Raw genomic sequence first — 20,827 nt, 5'->3', positions numbered from 1 at the left:
CGCCACCGGGGCTCTATAAAGGAGCTTAACCCAACTGATAAACCCCTCCCCAAACCCAAACCTCCGCAACACTTCCCAGAGATACTCCCACTCCACCCGGTCAAAGGCCTTCTCCGCGTCCATAGCTGCCACTATCTCCGCCTCTCCCTCCACCGATGGCATCATAATCATGTTTAGGAGCCTCCGCACATTGGTGTTTAGCTGCCTGCCCTTTACAAATCCCGTCTGGTCCTCATGAATCACTCCCGGGACACAATCTTCAATTCTCGTACCCAGCACTTTTGCCAGCAACTTAGCATCCACATTGAGGAGCGAAATCGGCCTATACAACCCACATTGCAGTGGGTTCTTGTCCCGCTTCAGGATCAGAGAAATCAGCGCCCCGGACATTGTCGGGGGCAGGGTCCCCCCCCTCCCGTGCCTCATTGAAAGTCCTCACTAGCAACGGGGCTAACAGGTCCGCATACTTCCTGTAAAACTCAACCGGGAACCCTTCTGGCCCCGGGGCCTTCCCCGCCTGCATGCTCCCCAGTCCTTTAACCAGCTCCTCCAACCCAATTGGCGCCCCCAAACCAGCCACCTCCTGCTCCTCCACCTTCGGGAACCTCAGTTGATCTAGACATTTTTGCATCCCCTCTTCCCCCGCTGGGGGCTGAGATCTGTACAGCTCCTCATAAAAGTCCTTAAATGCCTCATTTACTTTCACCGCACTCCGCACCGTAGTTCCCCTGCTATCTTTGACTCCACCTATTGCCCTCTCTGCCATGCTCTTACGGAGCTGATGTGCCAGCATCCGGCTCGCCTTCTCCCCATACTCATACATCGCCCGTGCTTTCCTCCACTGTGCCTCTGCCTTCCTAGTGGTCAACAGGTCGAATTCCGTCTGGAGACTTCGCCGCTCCCTAAGTAGTCCCTCCTCGGGGGGCCTCTGCATATCTCCTGCCCACCCTTAGGATCTCCCCCACTAACCTCTCCCTGCCCTCTCTCTTCTCCGTGAGCCCTGATGGCGATTAGCTCTCCCCTGACCACCGCCTTCAACGCCCCCCATACTACCCCCACCTGCACCTCCCCGTTGTCGTTGGCCTCCAAATACCTTTCAATGCACCCCCGCACCCTCCCGCACACCTCCTCATCCGCCAGTAATCCCACATCCAGACGCCACAGCGGCCGTTGGTCCCTCTCCTCGCCTAACTCTAGCTCCACCCGGTGCGGGGCGTGGTCGGAGATGGCTATGGCTGAGTACTCCGTTCCCTCCACTTTCGGGATCAGCGCCCTACTCAAGACAAAAAAAAATCTATCCGGGAGTAGGCTGTGTTGAGGCGCCAGCACCTCTTTCTTCAGCTCCTCAAACCAGCACCTGAGAAACTCCTGCTGCTCCTGCACCCATGCCGCTTGATCTCTGCCCGCGGCCATCTTTTTTTTTCTCCCTCGCATGTTTCTCTGCTCCAAAAACGCTTTTTTGACCGCTCCACTCCTGATCCAATCCATATACTATGGAGGGGGGACCTTGCTCACCTTCCCACACTGGAAGTCGTCGAAAAAATTGCCGTTGGGGCTCCTCCGGAGAGCCCAAAAGTCTGTTTTAGCGGGAGCCGCCGAATGTGCGGCTTTGCTCCGCATAGCCGCAACCGGAAGTCTCAATCTTAATAACTCGATAACCATCATATACCTCCTATGCTGACTGAAAATTCCAGGATTATGACAAAAACATGCAATTAATTTTTAGGAGCAAAACAAATCTGGCACAACCAGGCAGTATGTTTATATCAGAACAATAGGACACTAATCCATGAGTTACACCATAAATGCTTTGCTGGACTAAAAGATGCAAGTGTTTTTCTTATCCTAGGTCCGGAGTGTTTAGGAACATAGGAACACAAGTCGCCCAATCGATCACTCAAGCCCTTGGCACCACTCAACTCAATCAAGATGATTTATATCTTGCCCCACCTTGGTTCTGTGATCCTTAAAACCTTTGGTGAACAAACATGAGGGAGCAGACTGTCATGGAATGAAAGCATCAAGGAGCTATATTGGAGAATCCTTCATTGTAAACGGCAAACTCACCCCTAACTTTAAGTTAAAAAACCCAGAGAGTCAAAAAAAAATGCTTTTCTACAATTCCAGGAAAAGATTTAGTTTTTCAAATTATTTCTTACTGCACAAACTTCCCATGAAGAGATTTTGGTGCCAAACACATATTTAGATGTAAACATTTTTCATTCGGCATCATCCCTACAATGTCCTTACAGAAACAACCAGCCTCTGCTTAAAAAGTCAATAAATATGCTTGCGTCAAATAATATTCACACTTCACAGGAGCACAACAAGCCCAGGCAATTTTCATGTTTCATTTGTCTTCTCCATAATCAAAATATCGTTCCAATAGTATCTGCTATTCAGAATGCACACTCTCACCGACATCTGTGACAGTTACAATTCTGGCACACAGATAACCCTTATTTGTTTGTTCTTCCTGGTAAATTAATGCACAAATTCTGTCCAGTCAAAATTAAAGGATAAGTTACCTGTAACACTAGCTGTTGCCATGCAAACGACTCATTGTTGTCAATGTTAGATATACTTGATCTTTCTGAGGGAATAGTGGCACGCTCAAGTTGCATGGAAACATTACGACGCTCTTCCTCAAGTGCTCTGGTCAACTTCTCAAACCGAGCCTCCTGTTCTTTAACCGAAGCTAGAATGCTAGCTGCAGATCTTACATCATAATCATCCATAATCGTCCAGAGGTTCTTACCTGGTGACTAATCAGGCAACCTTGGGGTCAAGAGTTAAAGGTTAGTAGATTAGTAAAAGTAAAAAAAAATATATAGGAAAATCAAAGATCATTCACATTTGGTTAATAAAAGCATAAGACACACCAGGTTTGGTTTAATTTTTCCAAAGTTAACAATGTGAAATCACCTGCTACAGCTACAAAGTAGATTTGGAAAGCACACCAGCAGCCTAAAGCAGAATCAGAAAGCTGCAGAGAAAAGAGAAACAAATAAGTTAGAGTATAGGAATAGCAAACTAACAGGTGAAGCATTCAGGTCAGAAAAACACAACTGCTCAGGCAAGCAGCAGCAGCAAATATAGAAGTTAAAGACAGACATTAAAACAACATAGGCAAAAGATAAATCCAAAAACCACTGTTCAAAGGAAAATATAGCTCAGACTGTGAAAACTATCCAGTATTTGAAGACCACACACACGTCACTAAAAATAGTGCTCAACTCGGTGTGGGTTTCCACACCATAGCTGACATTGGACAGAGATGCAAAGTGACTTAATATGAAGTGGAAATGACAAAACCACAGGGTCCCTGGTCGTGCATGCAGATCCTGCGTGGGTCAACTGCCGGATGTGTTCGGAGGCATCTTCAGCCTCCCCCACTCCGTTCCAAGGTCCCCACCTGCTTCAAGACAACCACTATCATACACAAAGAATAACCTGGCAACATGCCTCAACAATTACCGTGCGGTGGCCTTGACATCGATCATTATGAAGTGTTTGAGAGGTTGGTGATGAGACACATCAACTCCAAACTCCCAGAATGTCTTGATCCACTGCAATTCGGATACCGTGCCAACCGGTCCACAACAGACGCCAGCTCTCTAGCCCTACACATCCCTGAAGCATCCCGACAACAAGGACTCCTACATCAGAGTCCTATTCATTGATTACAGCTCCACACGTTGATGCCACAATCCCAGCCAAGCTCACATCAAAACTCCCAAACCTAGGACTTGGATCCTTCCTCTGCAACTGGATCCTATACTTCCTGACCCATGGACCATAATCAGTTAGGATTAACAACAACAACTCCACCACGATAGTCCTCAATACCGGAGCCCCGCAAGGTTGCACACTTCGCCACCTTTATACTCCCGATACACACATGACTGCCTGACAAAATTTGGCTCCAACTCCATTTATACGTTTGCTGATGATACGACCGTAGTGGGTCGAACAACAATGAGTCATAATACAGGTACGAGATAGAGAACCTCTGAAGTGGTGTTATGACAACAATCTCTCTATCAATGTCAGCAAAACTAAGAGCCGGTCATTGACTTCCGGAAGCAAAGTATTGTACACACCCCTTACTGCATCAATGGTGCCAATGAGATGGGTGACATCTTCAAATTCCTTGGTGTGCACATCACCAATTTGTCCCGGTCCACCTATGTCCAAGCTCCAACCAAGAAAGCACATCAGCACCTGTACTTCCTTAGGCATGTCCACATTGACTCTTGCCAATTTTCACAGCTGCACCACAGAAAGCATCCGATTTGGCTGCATCACTGCCTGGTATGGCAACTGCTTGGCCCAAGACCGTAAGAAACTACAGAGTCGTGAACACAGCCCAGTCCATCACGCAAACCCTCTGCCCCAACCATTGACTGCCTGCACCACTGCCTTGGGAAAGCGGGCAGCATAATCCAAGACCCCTCCCACTGTGATTATTCACTCTTCCAACTTCTTCCATCGGACATGCGATACAAAAGTCAGAGAACACTTACTATCATATTCAAAAACAGAGTTAGATAGGTTCTTGATTAATAAGGGGATTAGGGGTTATGGGGAGAAGGCACGAGAATGGGGATGAGAAAATATCAGCCATGATTGAATGGCGGAGAAGACTCGATGGGTCGAGTGGCCTAATTCTGCTCCGATGTCTTATGGTCTAAAAACAGCTTCTTCCCCGCTGTTACCAGAATTCTGAATAACCCTCTTATGGACTGATCTGATCTCTTCACACATCTTCTCTACTGAGTAGTACTACACTCTATGTTTCACCCGATACCCGTGTCTATGTATTTACATTGTATATTTATGTATGTCAGCACGATAAGTCCCGAAAGACGTGCTGTCAGGTAATTTGGGCATTCTGAATTCTCCCTCAGTGTACCCGAACAGGCTCCGGAATGTGGCGACTTGGGGCTTTTCACAATAATTTTATTGCAGTGTTAATGTAAGCCTGTGACAAGAAAAATTATTAAATGTCCTATCTTTTTTTCATGTGTGGATAGATCTGTCTGGACTATATGCAGAACAATATTTTTCACTGTACCTCGGTACACGTGACAATAAAACAAACCCAATCCATAAATCTTCAGCTCCACCAACCCAGGTTAATTATCAAATTAAGAATTACAGTGAATCTTATGCCTGCTCCACTTTCATCTCAGCATGCATACATTTAACTATTCTTAAATAGTGAAATGGTATACGCTTCGATCACTAACTTTAACAATGCACTCCCAAGAGACTCAACTTCGACTGTGGAGAAAAGGGTTCCGAAACTCTCCCAAATTTCTTAATTGTCGACCCCTCAAATCACTGGAAACAGTCCATTTCTAACCACGCTGTCCCAATCCTTCATGATTTAGAAAGTTCTATCACATGACCCAGTCATCTCCTACAACAAAAGACAGCCACAATTTTTCAGCATGTTCTTCGTATCAACCATCTACCCAATAAATCTGAACTGTTCCTTTTTGATGACTCAACAGCCCCCCCCCCCCCCCCCCCCCCGATAATTTGAAGTCCAGTAGTCCCACTGTGGTATTAGCAAGGTTTTAAAAAGATTTGCTGTTAGATCTCTATTTCAATATTCTATATCTCTAGCCATAAAATCCAGCATTTCAGTCTTTTTTTTTTTGAATAGTCAGATCCACTTGAGGTGCTGATTTTAAAAGGTCACCCACAACCATTCAAAATTTATGACTGCAGGATTCTTTAAATTGCAAAATAAAAACTAGTGCAGCACTCTGCAATGTAGGATCCAAGAAAAATAGCTGTGTCAGAAAACAATGATGGGGTGATGCCATGTTTGACTTTTAAAGCTTTCAATTTGTGCAGAGGGGTAAAGAGGTGACAGTTCTACCGTTTTGCAATTCAGGGATAGAATAAATCAAAGAGTGTATAATTTTTAATTTTATCATATAAGAAACATGGTGGGAGGAAAAGTGTATTCGATAGCCTGATTGCACTGGTAAATACAGGAGCACTAATCATTCTGCGCTGATAAACAGGGAGACACGGTTGAAGGGGAATAGAAGACAGGGGAATAAGGATCAACAATATCCCATTCAACAAAGAAAATAGTGTTGCAAAGGTTTCTGCCAAACGGGTTATCTATTCAAACTTTGGACATAATTTGGCTTACAGTTCAATTATTGCATCGGGGGGGGGGGGGGGGGGGGGGGGGGCATACTGTTACATGTTAGCCATGGAAGAAATGTGGAAAATCCATTTGAAATCACAAGTAGCAAGTCATCTTGGAATGTTGATAGATAACGGAAATTAAGGATGGAGACATCAGTCAAGAAGCAACAGTTGTTGATTTGTCTCAATAGATATGGAAAAACTGAAGAATTGAAAATATGTTTAATTGCTCCCAGAGAGCAAAGTAAAGATCAAAATTAAGCAATTCAGTCACTGTAGTGCAATAATCTGGATAACGTGACAATTGAGAGCATGCAACCTAAAGAGAATTGATTCTATATAGAGTGGAACAAATCCGTTGAATATGGGATACAGTGGAGGTAGTGGCTTTTGAGAAGGAAGAGAATGGTTTATTTCTCCAAGGAACCAAATAACAGAGGATGAGCCAGCAACCAAGACAGAATGAATGACTTGACAGAGATAGCCATATAAATAATTTTGAGATGACACATTCCATGGTGGCAGCTTGACAATGGGAGAAAGGGAATGAGATCACTTTTCCATGGGAAATTTAATTGATGACTGACTAGCCATGCTAGGCTATCGACCCTTCATCGTACTGGGTTCTCCGTTAAGTTCCACTGCACTAATTGTTCGGACAATTCTGGTTGGGCAAGTAGAAATATAACCATTAATCTATGCTAGTAAACTGTTCAATTTTAATTGTATCCAGCTCTCAGAACCTGGATAGGTGTGGGGACGGAGCCATACAGAAATCGGATGAAACTGATGGAGATTCTGAAGTGAAGTGACAGAGCCACATAGTTGAACAGCTGCAAATATCCAAATGGCAGCATCACTCCTGTACTCTGCAACAATTATTTACAGCCTTACATCAAGTTACAGTTATGCATACCCCAATGTTTTAATAATAACTTGAATTTTGTGCCTTTATTGCAGCAAAACACCTCAAGGTACTTCACAGGAGCATTACCAAACAAGATTTGGTCTCAAGCTACACAATTGAGGCGGAGAGTAGAACTGAAGAACAATAAGGTTGCAATCATACTGCTAGGAGTAGTAGAGACTTTAAAACAGGTAGATGGAGATAGGAGAGCAAATATATGTCGGTACATTTATGAGCAGTGCCAGGATTTCAATTAGGCTATTAACTGGGAGAAAAATACGGTTATAAAGAGGTATAGAAGGTGCAGTACCATTAAAATGCATTCAGAATATTTTAGTCAGTATGTAGCAAGCCTAAGAGATGGGACACTTCTGGGTTTCATTTTAGAGAAGCGATCAAGTACTTGGAAGAGTATTTTGGTGGCTGTAATCATTATTCAGATGGTTATGGGAAATAATAAAGTTAATTCAAGGGTAAAAGTCTAAATTAGAGAAAGTTCCGTTTTTTTCAAATGGGATTTAGCAAAAGTGGACTTGAAAAAGCTACTTGGTTGAGTCAGTGGCAGATCAGTGGGAGGCATTCAGACATTGAAAGAGATGATAAAGCGGGTTAAGAACTTGTGATGGATAAAAATGAAGAACTCCAAAATTTGGGAATGTGCTCTGGTGACTGTATTAAAAGAAAACTATTTTAAAACGGGAATTGGTTAGGAAGACAGATTGACTGAGGACTTTGATATGCAGATTAGCCCGACAACACTAACACATATTTACCCAAGAGAAGTGGATAACAATAGAGCATAGCATTTCAGGAGTTAAAGTACCAATGGTAAAAGTTCAAAAGAGAAGCGGAGGGTGAACTTCTCACACATTCTAAAAGGGTGAGCTCATGCAAGCGATGTCATTAAGAGGGACCTTTTAAGACGAGTAGTTCAGATAAGAAAAGGTCAAAATAAAAAGCAGTATATCAGTGGCCATGTTGAACCTATATGGGGAGTTAAGATGAGCTCAGCAGAGCAGAGCTGGTCCAAGATTACAACCACAAACAGAAGGAAGATGTGTTGACTCCAAACAAGCCAGTGCCTGGAGAATCCTGTTTGAACCATCAGTTGTTATTCTCAATCAGAAGCAATCCCAAAAGACTTATTAGGTACCAAGTGTGCTAACTATTGCTGGATTTTGCTTCTCGTTTTAAAACCTATGGAATGTTGTTTGGAGAGGTCTGGCTCTGAATTTAGGAAAATAGAGGGGTTTGGAACTCAGTCAATTTAACAATGTTGTGTGAAACCATTATTGTAGTTCAGTGTATGTTTTTTAGTTGCCTTTCTGGAGTGTTTTATTGTTTCCTGACCTTCACATTGTTCCTCACGTTATGCCAAACTGCAAAAACTACAGTTTAAAACTGGCATTCCAAGTTTCCCTTCTGAGATTCAGAATATCCGAGCACGGGGTTTCACAAACTTTTCCAGCCAGGAACCCGTTTGACCTCCCAAGAGTACTGAAGGAACCCCAGAGAAATTTTATACTAAAAAATTAGAACACAGAAATAGTGCACAATGGATATGAACATAGATAAACTAACTTAAAAGATGTTTCAATGACGTATGCATACAATTGTAACAAAAAAGTTCTATTATTCAACAAATACTTCCCAAGTCTCAGCTTTTGTCATTTGTAATGGGACACCTATTCGCACCCACACCCCAGCCACCCATCCCTCAGGGATCCTGCAGCCTTGGCTCCTTTGCGCCGGACCTGCCACAGAACCCCTGGAGTTATCGTGTGGAACCTAGGAGTTCCATCAAACCCAGTTTGGAAACCCCTGCTCCAGCATTTATCAGCTGGGTTCTTAAGAGGGTTCAGAACAAATATGCTCACACAAAGAAAAAGGGTGGGATTCCCAAATCTATAATCCTGTATCCCACCCACTCCAGATGTCAAAGAACAGAACACAGGAGAAGATAAAAAAGGGAAAGATGTCCTAATTGGTTGCAATGCCTGTATGTTAACTTTCTTTGATGCCTATGCAAGATCACCCAAGTCCCCATGAATAACATCATTCAGTCTCAACACTGAAAAACTAATTCTGCTTTCCTACATTTTCTTCCAAAATGGGTAACTTCATAATTTGTGAACACTTATATATTAAGAAGATGTGCTATTCCTTCCCTCAAGTGCCCTTTCAACCTATGCATCTACTAAAAAAAACTGTTCTTTGTTGCTCATTCCCTCCTCTTCCCCCCCCCCCCCTCCCCCCCCCGCCCCATCCCAAGATTTAGCATCCGAGATGCTGCAGAACATACGGTGTTCACATTAATTGACACAGAAGCAACTGTCTATCCCTCATTGCTGCTTAATCTCCAATTAAACTAGGCATAAGGTTGAACAAATCTGATACAAATACTTAGAGATTTAATGAACAGTGGTTGGAAAATGCTACGTACAATCTTTTAATTTGCTTTAATCACCTTTCATACAAGTGGTAAATAATCAAGCAGTGGAATAAAAGAGACTGCAGAGTCATCCTTTCTCCCCAGCTGCCCAAACAAAGCAAACATCTTCTATGGTAAGGGTCTAGCCCAAGAGAGTACTTGTAACTCTAATGTTTTTTTATTCCTTCAATTCCATTCTAGATAGTTTAATGTGCTTTTCAGTATAAAACATGGGAGCCAAATCTGCAGACCAGGCAAATCTAGATTTATGCCACGAGTAGTGTAATACCAACTGATCTCAAGAACGACCCATCCAGTGAGAGAAAACCCAAATTCCCACTCCTGCCTGGCATTCAGCAATGACTCCTGAAAGTACATGTACATTTCGTGAAAACACAAATGCACTTGGTGTTTGAACAGTTTGTCAAAATTAATCTGCAAGGGATACACCAGGGTGCACCCATTGTTCAGAACAAGGGGACTTGGGAGGTGATGGGGGAAGTGTGTGTACACTGGTGAAAATAGAGATTTAGATTTCTTAACTAAAAATCTTACAAACAAAACAGCTTCAATATTGCAATTTCAATTGCAATGTACAAAAGGGGAAAACTTTCAACGCATAAATTAAAACATTGCTATTAACTTCTCAACTTATTTTTTCTGAAATAAAACTGGTGTTGAGTGTATCAATTTGTACCATGGCAAACAGTATATGAAATGAAATGAAAATTGCTTATTGTCACAAATAGGCTTCAAATAAAGTTTGTGAAAAGCCCCTAGTCGCCACATTCCGGCACCTGTTCGGGGAGGCTGGCACGGGAATATACAAAGCAATGGCACATATATTGACTACAATTGTCATAAACTGTTGCATTCTTAAATTACAATCACAACTGCTAAGAGCTCTCTTCAAATTGCACATATTCAGTTATCACCGCTCTTCATATTAAGAGCACAGTTGAATTTAATGCTCAGTGTTTCAACCAACATGTGCTCCATTCCAGTTCCACTAAAATTCAGAAAAATATATTGCAACTGATTCACCAAGTTTTTCATGAGACAGACTACAAACAATCAATTTTAAACCACATGATGCAAAACTAGCATACTAACCTATCTTACATTTTCCCAACCAACCTAGTTGAAAGAGACTGACCAAAACAGAACCCTCAACGCATGTATCATTTACCCACACAAAACAGCCAACCTGTTGAATTAAAGTTTTACGCTAAAATCATTTAAACTCTGCTATAAGCAGCAGCTGCCATAGAAAACAAAGTTCTATGGTCAAGACAGATTTCAAAACTGAATTGCCATGTAATAAATTGAGACATTACACCAAAGGTGGCCACCACTCAGCCCATCAATTACAGGTTTTCTCTCTGTAGTGCAATCAAGTCTCATTTCCCCCACTCTATCCACATAGCCTTGCATATTTCCTTCACGTGACCATTCAATTTTCTTCATAAATTATTGTTGGTCTCCACAGCTACCACTCTCACAAGGCACCAAGTTGCAGATCATTACCATTCGCTGCACAATTAAGTTCTTCCTCATAATCATCATGCATTTCTGACCCAAAACCTTAAAGCTGTGCCCCCTCATCTATATTATCAGCTAATTGTACAACATCGGTCTACATTATCTAAAACGGTCATAATACTGTACATCTCCATCAAATGAGGCACAGTAGCACAGTGGTTAGCACTGTTGCTTCACAGCTCAAGGGTTCCAGGTTCGATTCCCGGCTTGGGTCACTGGTCTGTACGGAGTCTACACATTCTTCCCGTGTCTGCGTGGGTTTCCTCCAGTTTCCTCCCACAAATCCCAAAAGACATGCTGTTAGGTGAATTGGACATTCTCGATTCTCCCTCGGTGTTCCCAAACAGTCGCTGGAATGGGGCGACTAGGGGGCTTTTAATAATAATCTTTGTCAAGTAGGCTTACATTATATTAACACTGCAATGAAGTTACTATGAAAATTCCCCAGTCGCCACATTCGGTGCCTGTTCGTGTGTACAGAGGGTGAATTGAAAATGTCCAAATTACCCAACAGCACGACTTTTGGAACTTGTGGGAGGTAACCGGAGGAACCCCATGCAGACACAGGGAGAACATGCAGACTCCGCACAGACAGTGACCCAAGCCGGGAATCGAACCTGGGACCCTGGCGCTGTGAAGCAACGGTGCTAACCACTGTGCTACCATGTTGCCCATAGTTTCCTCGGTAACTTCATTTAATGTGAGCTTACTTGTGACTAAAGATCAATTAAAAAAATCTCACTGCAACCCACTTTGCGCCAACGAGAACAAACCTATCTTCTCCAATCTAACCTTCTAGCCAAAATCACTCACCCCTGGAACCATTCCGGTAAATCTCCTCTGCGCCCTCAAGCACCTAGACATCCCTTCTGACGTTTGGTGACCAGAACTGGATGCAATACTAAATTGTGGCCTAACCAGAGCTTTATAAAAAGGTCCATTGTAACCACTCTGTTTTTATACTCAATATCTACATTCATGAAGCTCAGGGTCCCATTTGCTTTTCTAACCACTCCTTCAATATGTCCTGCTACCTTTAAAGATCAATGTAAATGCACCACCAGGTTCCTCGGTCTCTACCCATTGTTCAGAGCTGTGTTATAAACTATGCCCCTCCTGATCCCTTCCGTCAAAATGCATCACCACATACTTCATTGTATTAAATTCTGCCTGCCCCTGTCTGCCCATTCCTGTTGCAGCTGATTTGTATCGTCATCACAGTTTGCCATTCCTCCAAATTTGCTATCAGTAGCAATGTTCGAAATTTTTTCTGCATTTCAATAGCCAAGTCATTTCAGAATATTGAAAAGTAGTGGTCCTTGCACTGATGCGTGCTGAACATCGCTGGGGCGTCATGGTGCACGATTCAGACCTCGGACAACTGTAGATTTTGCACGTTCTCAGTGTATGCGTGGTTTGCCTCCCACAGTACAAAGATGTGCAGGTTTGGTGGAGAAGGGGAGGGAGCGGCGTGGAAGAGACTGGAAATGGCATCCTGTAAAGGAACCAGCCTACAAGCGTTGGCGACGGCACCGTTGCCGTTCTCCCCGAAGAAATACACCACAAGTCCAGTGGTGGTGGCAACGCTGAAAATTTGGGGGCAGTGGAGACCGGCATAAGGGAATGACGGGGGCCTCGGTGCGGTCCCCGATAAGGAATAATCATAGGTTTGTCCCGGGGCGAATAGATGGGGGATTTAGAACATGGCAGAGAGCAGGGATTGTGCAACTGAGGGATCTGTTCCTAGACGGGACGTTTGCGAGTCTGGGAGCGCTGACGGAAAAATATGGGTTGCCCCAGGGGAATGCATTTCGGTACATGCAATTGGGAGCTTTTGTGAGGCAACAGGTGAGGGAATTTCCGCAGCTCCCGACGCAGGAGATTCAGGATAGAGTGATTTCGGGGACATGGGTGGGGGAAGGTAGGGTGTCAGATATATACAGGGAAATGAGAGACGAGGGGGAGATCATGGTGGATGAGCTGAAGGGAAAATGGGAAGAAGAGCTGGGGGAAGAGATCGAAGAGGGGCTGTGGGCAGATGCCCTACGCAGGGTAAACTCTTCATCCTCGTGTGCCAGGCTTAGCCTGATACAATTCAAGGTCTTGCACAGGGCGCACATGACTGGAGCAAGGCTCAGTAAATTTTTCGGGGTAGAGGATCGGTGCGGGAGATGCGCAAGAAGCCCAGCGAACCACACCCACATGTTTTGGTCATGCTCGGCACTGCATGGGTTCTTGGTGGGGGTGGCAAATGTACTTTCGAAGGTGGTGGGGGTCCGGGTCGAGCCAAGCTGGGGGTTGGCTATATTCGGGGTTGCAGAAGAGCCGGGAGTGCAGGAGGCGAGAGAGGCTGATGTTTTGGCCTTGCATCCCTCGTAGCCCGGCGAAGGATATTGTTAATGTGGAAGGAAGCTAAATCCCCGGGCGTGGAGGCCTGGATAAACGACATGGTAGGGTTTATAAAACTGGAACGGATAAAGTTCGCACTGAGAGGTTCGGCTCAAGGGTTCACCAGGCGGTGGCAACCGTTCATTGACTATCTCGCAGAACGATAAAGGAACTGGGAAAGTAGCAGCAGCAACCCAGGAAGGGGGTGGGGGGGTGGGGGGGGGGGGGCTCGGGTGGGTCCTCGGGGGAGTTTTTGTATGGATATTTTTACTTGGATATGTATATTGGCTTGTTTGACTTTATTATTTGGGAGAGTTAATATTTTGTTATGGCAGTTGCCATTTAGTTTATATATTATTTATTTATTTGTTAAAAACGGTCACTATTATTTATATTGTTTTATTGTTGTAAAAGGGAAACATTTTTGTACTGTTTAGTTTGGCCGGAAAAATTTGAATAAAATATATATATTTTAAAAACTGTCACCAATTGACAAGGTGTGGGATCTGTCACACAGTCCCTCTTATGGTAAGCTGTAGCTGAGATGACAGCATTCCACAAGTCAGGCTGCCTCCAAATAGAAAACGTCATCACAAGGGAAGCAGCGATTGATGCTTTTAAATTTGGTTTCAGATGGTTCTATTTATGCCAAATTATGTGACAATTGAATTAAAATAACTTAATAATTTTCATTGAATATTAGAAACCACATTTCTTCAGGCTGTTCATTAGCAAGCCATTGTTACACATTCCGACCACGCTTGCCTCCACTGGACATCTTTTCTTCTTTACTTGTTCAATTACCACTATCTTGGCTTGGCACCCCAAAATCTTGTCATTTAATCTCTCCCGTCGGGGCAGCACAGTGGCGCAGTGGTTAGCATTGCTACCTCACGGCGCCGAGGACCCGGGTTCCATGTCAGCCCTGGGTCACTGTCCGTGTGGGAGTTTGCACATTCTCCCAGTGTCTGCGTGGGTTTCACCCCCACAACCCAAAGATGTGCAGAGTAGGTGGATTAGCCACACTAAATTTCCCCTTCATTGGAAAAACGTTTTAAAAAATCTTTCCAGTCATCCACCCCACAGGCCTTTTACATCATTCACAAACACACAAAAAATAGAAGGAATCGGCCACCAGGCCCTTCCAGCCTGTCCCGTCATTCAATACGATCATGGCTGATCTATACCGACCTCAATTCCTTCTGTGCCATTTCTCCATAGCCCCTCTATTCCTCGATCTATCAAATATTTATCCATCTCCACTTTAAATACTTCTAATTATCCAGCTTCCACCATTCTCCGGAGCAGAGAATTCCAGAGATTCACCACCTTCTGCGAGAAGAAATTTCTATCCACCTCAGTTTTAAATGACTGGCCTTTTATCTTGTAGCTATGCCCCCTTGTTCAAGATTCTCCCACGAGCGAAAACATCTCACCATTCACCCAGTCAAGCCCCCTCAAGATCGTATATGCTGGAGTAAGATCACCCACTCAATCTTCTAAAGTCCAACAAATACAGACCCAGACGATTTAGTCTCTGATAGGACAAGCTCTCATTCTGGGATGAGCCTGGTGAATCTCCTTTAGAATGCTTCCAATGTTACTGTATCCTTTTTAAGGTAAGGGGGCTAAATCTGGATGCAGTATTCCAGAATGCCTCACCAACACCCTGTGCAACAACAGAACCCTCCTATATTTAAACTCCAACCCCTTTGCAATAAAGGGCAAAATGCCATTTGTCCTGACTACTTGTTGGACCAGCCTGCTAGCTCTGTGATTCATGCACTAGAACACCTAGATTCCTCTCTACTTCACTGACCTGCAGTCTCTCCATTTAGATAATTAACTGCCTTTTGATGTCTCCTACTGGACCTCACATTTACCCACATTAAACTCCATTTGCCAGGATTTCACCCAGTCACCCAATCTATCTTTATCCCATTGCAGAAATCACAATATCCTCATCACAACATGCCCTTCCACCTATTTTTGTATCAGCAAATTTGGAAACTTTACATTCTTTAATAGTAATAATAATAATACTCTTCATTTTCACAAGTAGGCTTACATTAACACTGCAATGAAGTTACAGTGAAAATCCCCTAGTCACCACATTCCGGCGCCTGTTCAGGTACACAGAGGGAGAATTCAGAATGTCCAATTCACCGAAAAGCACATCTTTCGGGACTTGTGAAAGCAGAACTTGGGGGCATAGCCTCAAAATAAGGGAAGTAGATATAGAAAGGAGCTTCTTCACCCAAAGGTTGTGAATCTATGGAATTCCCTGCCCAGTGAAGCAGTTAAGGCTCCTTCATTAAATGTTTTCAAGATAAAGATAGTTTTTTGAAGAATAAAGGGTTATGGTGTTCGGGCGGGAAAGTGGAGCTGAGTCCACAAAAAATCAGTCATGATGTCACTGAATGGCGGAGCAGGCTCAAGGGGCCAGATGGCCGACTCCTACTCCTAACTCTTATGTAAACCGGAGCACCTGGAGGAAACCCACGCAGACACGGGGAGAACGTGCAGACTCTGCACAGACAAGTGACCCAAGCCGGGAATCGAACATGGGACCCTGGCACTGTGAAGCCATAGTGCTAACCACTATGCTACCGTGCTGTCCACCCAGGTCATTAATGTAAATAGTGAATAATTGTGGGCCAAGAACTGATCCTTGTGGCACCCTACTAGTTGACCCCACCAACTCTGAAAAGGACCCAATTTTTCCAACTCTCTTTACATGACAGCCGGTTTTCAATCCATATCCATACTAACATACTTCATCCAATTCTATGGGCTTTTACTTTATGTACCAGCCTCTTATACAGCACCTTATCAAATGGCTTCTGGAAATCTAAATACACTAGTTCTATAGGTTCCCCTCAATCTGCTCTCCATTAGAATTCAAGCAAATTTATCAAACATGATTTATTTTTCATTAAAATATGTTGAGAAGGTTTGATTATATTCAGCTTTCTTACATGATTAGCTGTTTCCTCTTCTATTATTGATTTGCCGATAATAAATGTTAAAACTAACTGCTCGATAGTTCCTTGGCTTCTGCCTTTCTCCATTTTTGAACAATGGAGTCACTTGGGCTTTTTACCAATCTTCTGGTATCCTCCCAGAATTTAGCGAGTGACAGAATCTTTCAACCTCTGGGTCCACTATCTCTGCAGCCACTTCCATTAAAACACTGGTATGCAGTTCATTAGGCCCTGGTGACTTAACTGCCATTAGCCCCTTGAGCTTCTCTAATAAAAATCCCAATCACAAGGAATATTTAAAAAGGGAGGTCGAGAGAAAGTAGAGAATTTTAGACCAGTAAGCCTGATGTCAGTAGTGGGGAAAATATCAAAGATTTTATAGCAGAGCATTTAGAAAACAGTATAAAAGCAAATTATTGCAGATGCTGGAATCTGAAACCAAAAGAGAAAATGCTGGAAAATCTCAGGTTTGGCAGCATCTGTAGGGAGAAAAGAGCCAATGTTTCGAGTCCAGATGACTCTTTGTCAAGGGTAAAAGACACAGAAAGTGGAAGATATTTATAAGTAAGGTGAGGGAATGAAAGATGAGTCATAACCACAGAAACCAAGGGAAAAGAGTGCTAATGGCAGTCCCCAGAGAGAATAAAAGGTGTGAAACACCAAACAGCAGAGAAACTAAAATCAGAGGGTATGCTGTGACAGATGGAGATGTGGGGGAGGGAGGGCATGGGTGTGAGAGGGGTAAATTGATAAAGAAGGGAGGGGGAAGCAAAGGGGAGAAAAGGTAAGGAAAGGGGGACTAAGAGGGGGGGAAATATATAAAAAGAATGATAATAAAGAAATAAAAAGTAAAAGACAATTAAGATAAAATGGAATGAAAACAAAGTGGTCAAGGTGGGGTAGAGCTAATCATCTGAAATTGTTGACTTCGATGTTGATGCCAGAAGGCTGTAATGGGCGTAACCGGAAGATTAAATGCTGTTCCACCAGATGTCAAGGGGCAGCACGGTAGCATTGTGGATAGCACAATTGCTTCACAGCTCCAGGGTCCCAGGTTCGATTCCGGCTTGGGTCACTGTTTGTGCGGAGTCTGCACATCCTCCCAGTGTGTGCGTGGGTTTCCTCCGGGTGCTCTGGTTCCCTCCCACAGTCCAAAGAAGTGCAGGTTAGGTGGATTGGCCATGAGAAATTGCCCTTAGTGTCCAAAATTGACCTTGGTGTTGGGTGGGGTTACTGGGTTATGGGGATAGGGTGGAAGTATGGGCTTGGGTAGGGTGCTCTTTCCAAGAGCCGGTGTAGACTCGATGGGCCGAATGGCCTCCTTCTGCACTGTAAATTCTATGATGATTCTATGTCCCAAACCCTGGCACCGGGCAGGCAACACAGCCGCTAAGCCTCTCGATCCTGGCGACATGACTCTCGATCCTGCTGCAAGAAAAAAATGTCTATTCCCCGGACTATTATAACCCCAACAACTAAATTTGCCTTTTCTCTCCCCACTTGGAATGGCTCCTGAACCATGGTGCCGTGGTCAGTTTGCGCATTCTCCAAAGGTCCCCTCGCGCCCACACAGAGCAAGAATCGCGTACCTGTTAGACAGGGGCAAGGGCTGAAGCTCCTGCAATGCTATCCTTGGATCCCTCTCCCTGGCTCACTTGCGGTCCCATCTTCCTGCCCCTGACCTCTGACAGAATTGAGGGCAGTTAATCAAAGGGGTGTGACTGCCTTTTGAGACACTGCACACAGGTGTTTCACCCCCTCCCCAATGTGTCACAATGTCGGAAGCTCAGACTCCAGCTCACTAACTTCAAAGCGCCTCAAGCAATCAACATTTGCTATAGGCATTGTCACCATGAACCACAATGGGGTCTGTCAGCTTCCACGTGCTGCAGCTACATCGCCTGGTCCTGTCTCCCTATTTTATTTCATGAGAACTTAATTTAGAATTTCAATTTTTTTACTCATACCACTCGTCTTTACTTCCTGCAAGTTCTGTTTCCACATGTAGTCTTTATTTCCAACGTCAGAAAGCTAGAAGAGAAAAAGACTCACCCAAGAAAGAACGGCTCACCTATTAGTCACTCACTTTTGATATCAGACAGACGTGTTCACTCTACACTGTAGTGCTAGTGCAACTTGTGCCCAGCTCTCCTGCCTTGATGTGACCACGGACCTTAACTCCCTGCACTCAGAGCAAAAATGACTACCCTCTTCCCTCATTTGCCCAAAATCTATGTCTAACTTTTCCCACTTCTGATGAAGGTCACAGACCTGAAATGTCAGCTGTATCTCTCAATACTGACACTGCTCAGCCTGATGAGTTGCATTTTCTGCTTTTATTTCAGATTTCCATCATTTGCAGTATTTTGCTTTGGAGCGATCCATAAAATTTGTTATCTTTTCATTTCTGCATGCCCAACTTGCAATTCGTATCATGGCCAGCTACATTTTCCGCTCCTTTAATGGATTCATTACCTACCTATAATGTGGCTCCGATATTGGTCAACAAATTATATTTATATAGCACCTTTAATATAATGAAACATCCCAAACTGTTACAGAAGCATTAAAAAAAGTATGACACCAAGAAACAGAGTGAATTATTATTCACCATGGATGTGCAATCTCTCTACACCTCCATCCCACACGAGGATGGCCTGAGAGCTCTTCGCTTCTTTCTCGAAAAGAGGCCCGTTCAATTCCCATCCACCACCACTCTCCTCCGCATGGTTGAACTCGTTCTAACTCTCAACAACTTCTCCGTAAACCCATCCCATTTCCTCCAAATCAAAGGTGTAGCAATGGGTACCCGCATGGGTCCGAGCGACTCTTGCCTTTTAATGGGGTATGTGGAACATGCCTTGTTCCAGGCCTATTCGGGCCCCTCCCACAACTCCTTTACTGATACATTTATGACTATTTTGGTGCCACTTCATGCTCCCATCCGGACATGGAAAAACTAATCAACTTTGCTTCCAGTTTCCACCCCTCCATCACTTTCACCTGGTCCATCTGACACTTCCCTTCCCTGATCATTCGGTCTCCATTTCCTGCAATAGACTTTCCACTAATATCCACTACAAGCCCACCAACTCCCACAGCTATCTGGACTACAGCTCTTCGTACCCTACACTCTGCAAGGACTCCATCCCTTTCTCTCAACTCCTTTGCCTCCTTTGCATTTGTTCCGATGATGCCACTTTCCAAAATGGTGCTTCGAAAATGTATTCCTTCTTCCTCGACCGTGATTTCCCACCTACAGTTGTTGATAGGGCCCTCAACAGTCTGCGGTCCATCTCCTGCGTCACTACCCTTGTCCCCTCCACGCCCTCCCAGAACAAGGGTAGAGTCCCCCCTCGTTCTCACATTTCATCCCACCAGCCTCTGTAGGCAAAGCATAATCCTCCGCCATTTTCGCCAACTCCAGTGTAATGCCACCACCAAACACATCTTCCCTTCATTCCCTCTGTCAGCATTCCGCAGAGACCGTTCCCTCGGAAATAATCTAGTCCACTCCTCCACCATACCCAGTACCTCTCTCATCACCATGGCACCTTCCCATGCAATCACAGAAGGTGTAACACCTGCCCCTTTACCTCTTCCATGCTTAACATCCCAGGCCCAGAGCACTCATTCCAGGTTAAGCAGCATTTCACTTGCACCTCTTCCAATTTGGTCTATTGCATTCACTGCTCCCAATGTGGTCTCCTTTATATCAGAGAGACCAAATGGAGACTGGGTGATCGCTTTGCTGAGCATCTTCGGTCTGTGCGCATTCAGGTCCCTGACCTTCCCGTTGCTTGCCATTTCAACAAAAAACCCTGTTCCCATGCCCACATGTCTGTCCTTGGCCTGCTGTAATGTTCCAGTGAAGCTCAATGCAAACTGGAGGAACAACATATCTTCTGGTATGCTACAGCCGTCCGGTCTCAACATCGAATTCAACAACTTCAGATGATCAGCTCTACCTCACCTCGACCCACTTGTTTTCATCCCATTTCATTTTAACTGTCTCTTACCATTTTGTTCTTTCTGAATATATATTTACCCCCCACCATCTTATGCACCTTTCCTTAACCTTTCTCCCCTTTGTTTCCCCCTTTCGCATCCCCCACATCTACATTTCATCCTCTGATGCTAGTTTCTCTGCTGTTCGGCCTTTCACATCTTTTGTTCTCTCTGGGCACTGCCATTAGCGCTCTTTCCCCTTGGTTTCTATGGCTATTAGCACCCGGTTTCCCTGGGTTTCTGTGGCTATGACTCATCTTTCATTCTCACTCCACAGTATAAATATTTCCCACTTTCTTAGTCTGTTAGTTTTGACAAAGAGTCATTGGACTCGAAACGTTAGCTCTTTTCTCTCCCTACAGATGCTGCCGGACCTGCTGAGATTCTCCAGCA

General features: G+C 44.2%; 1 protein-coding gene across 12 annotated transcripts in view; it reads right to left on the bottom strand.

Moving 5' to 3' along the window:
- The window catches only part of arvcfb (ARVCF delta catenin family member b), a 546,449-nt gene that overhangs the window by 285,653 nt on the left and 239,969 nt on the right, over nt 1–20,827 (bottom strand). For 7 of the 12 annotated variants that reach the window (XM_072471369.1, XM_072471186.1, XM_072471723.1 and 4 more), the window contains 2 exons: nt 2,926–2,986; nt 2,529–2,778 (listed from right to left, as the gene is read on the bottom strand). The exons of 3 other annotated variants lie outside the window; for them this stretch is intronic. In XM_072471369.1, coding sequence (XP_072327470.1) covers nt 2,529–2,738 — 210 coding nt within the window. In that variant the 5' untranslated portion in view covers nt 2,739–2,778; nt 2,926–2,986. The remainder of the gene's footprint in view (nt 1–2,528; nt 2,779–2,925; nt 2,987–20,827) is intronic. 2 more of the 12 variants (XM_072471451.1, XM_072471276.1) reach the window with 1 other exon arrangement.

This window comes from Scyliorhinus torazame, chromosome 1 (assembly GCF_047496885.1).
Source record: "Scyliorhinus torazame isolate Kashiwa2021f chromosome 1, sScyTor2.1, whole genome shotgun sequence".
Lineage (NCBI taxonomy): Eukaryota > Metazoa > Chordata > Chondrichthyes > Carcharhiniformes > Scyliorhinidae > Scyliorhinus > Scyliorhinus torazame.
This window is presented reverse-complemented; position numbering and strand designations above follow the sequence as displayed.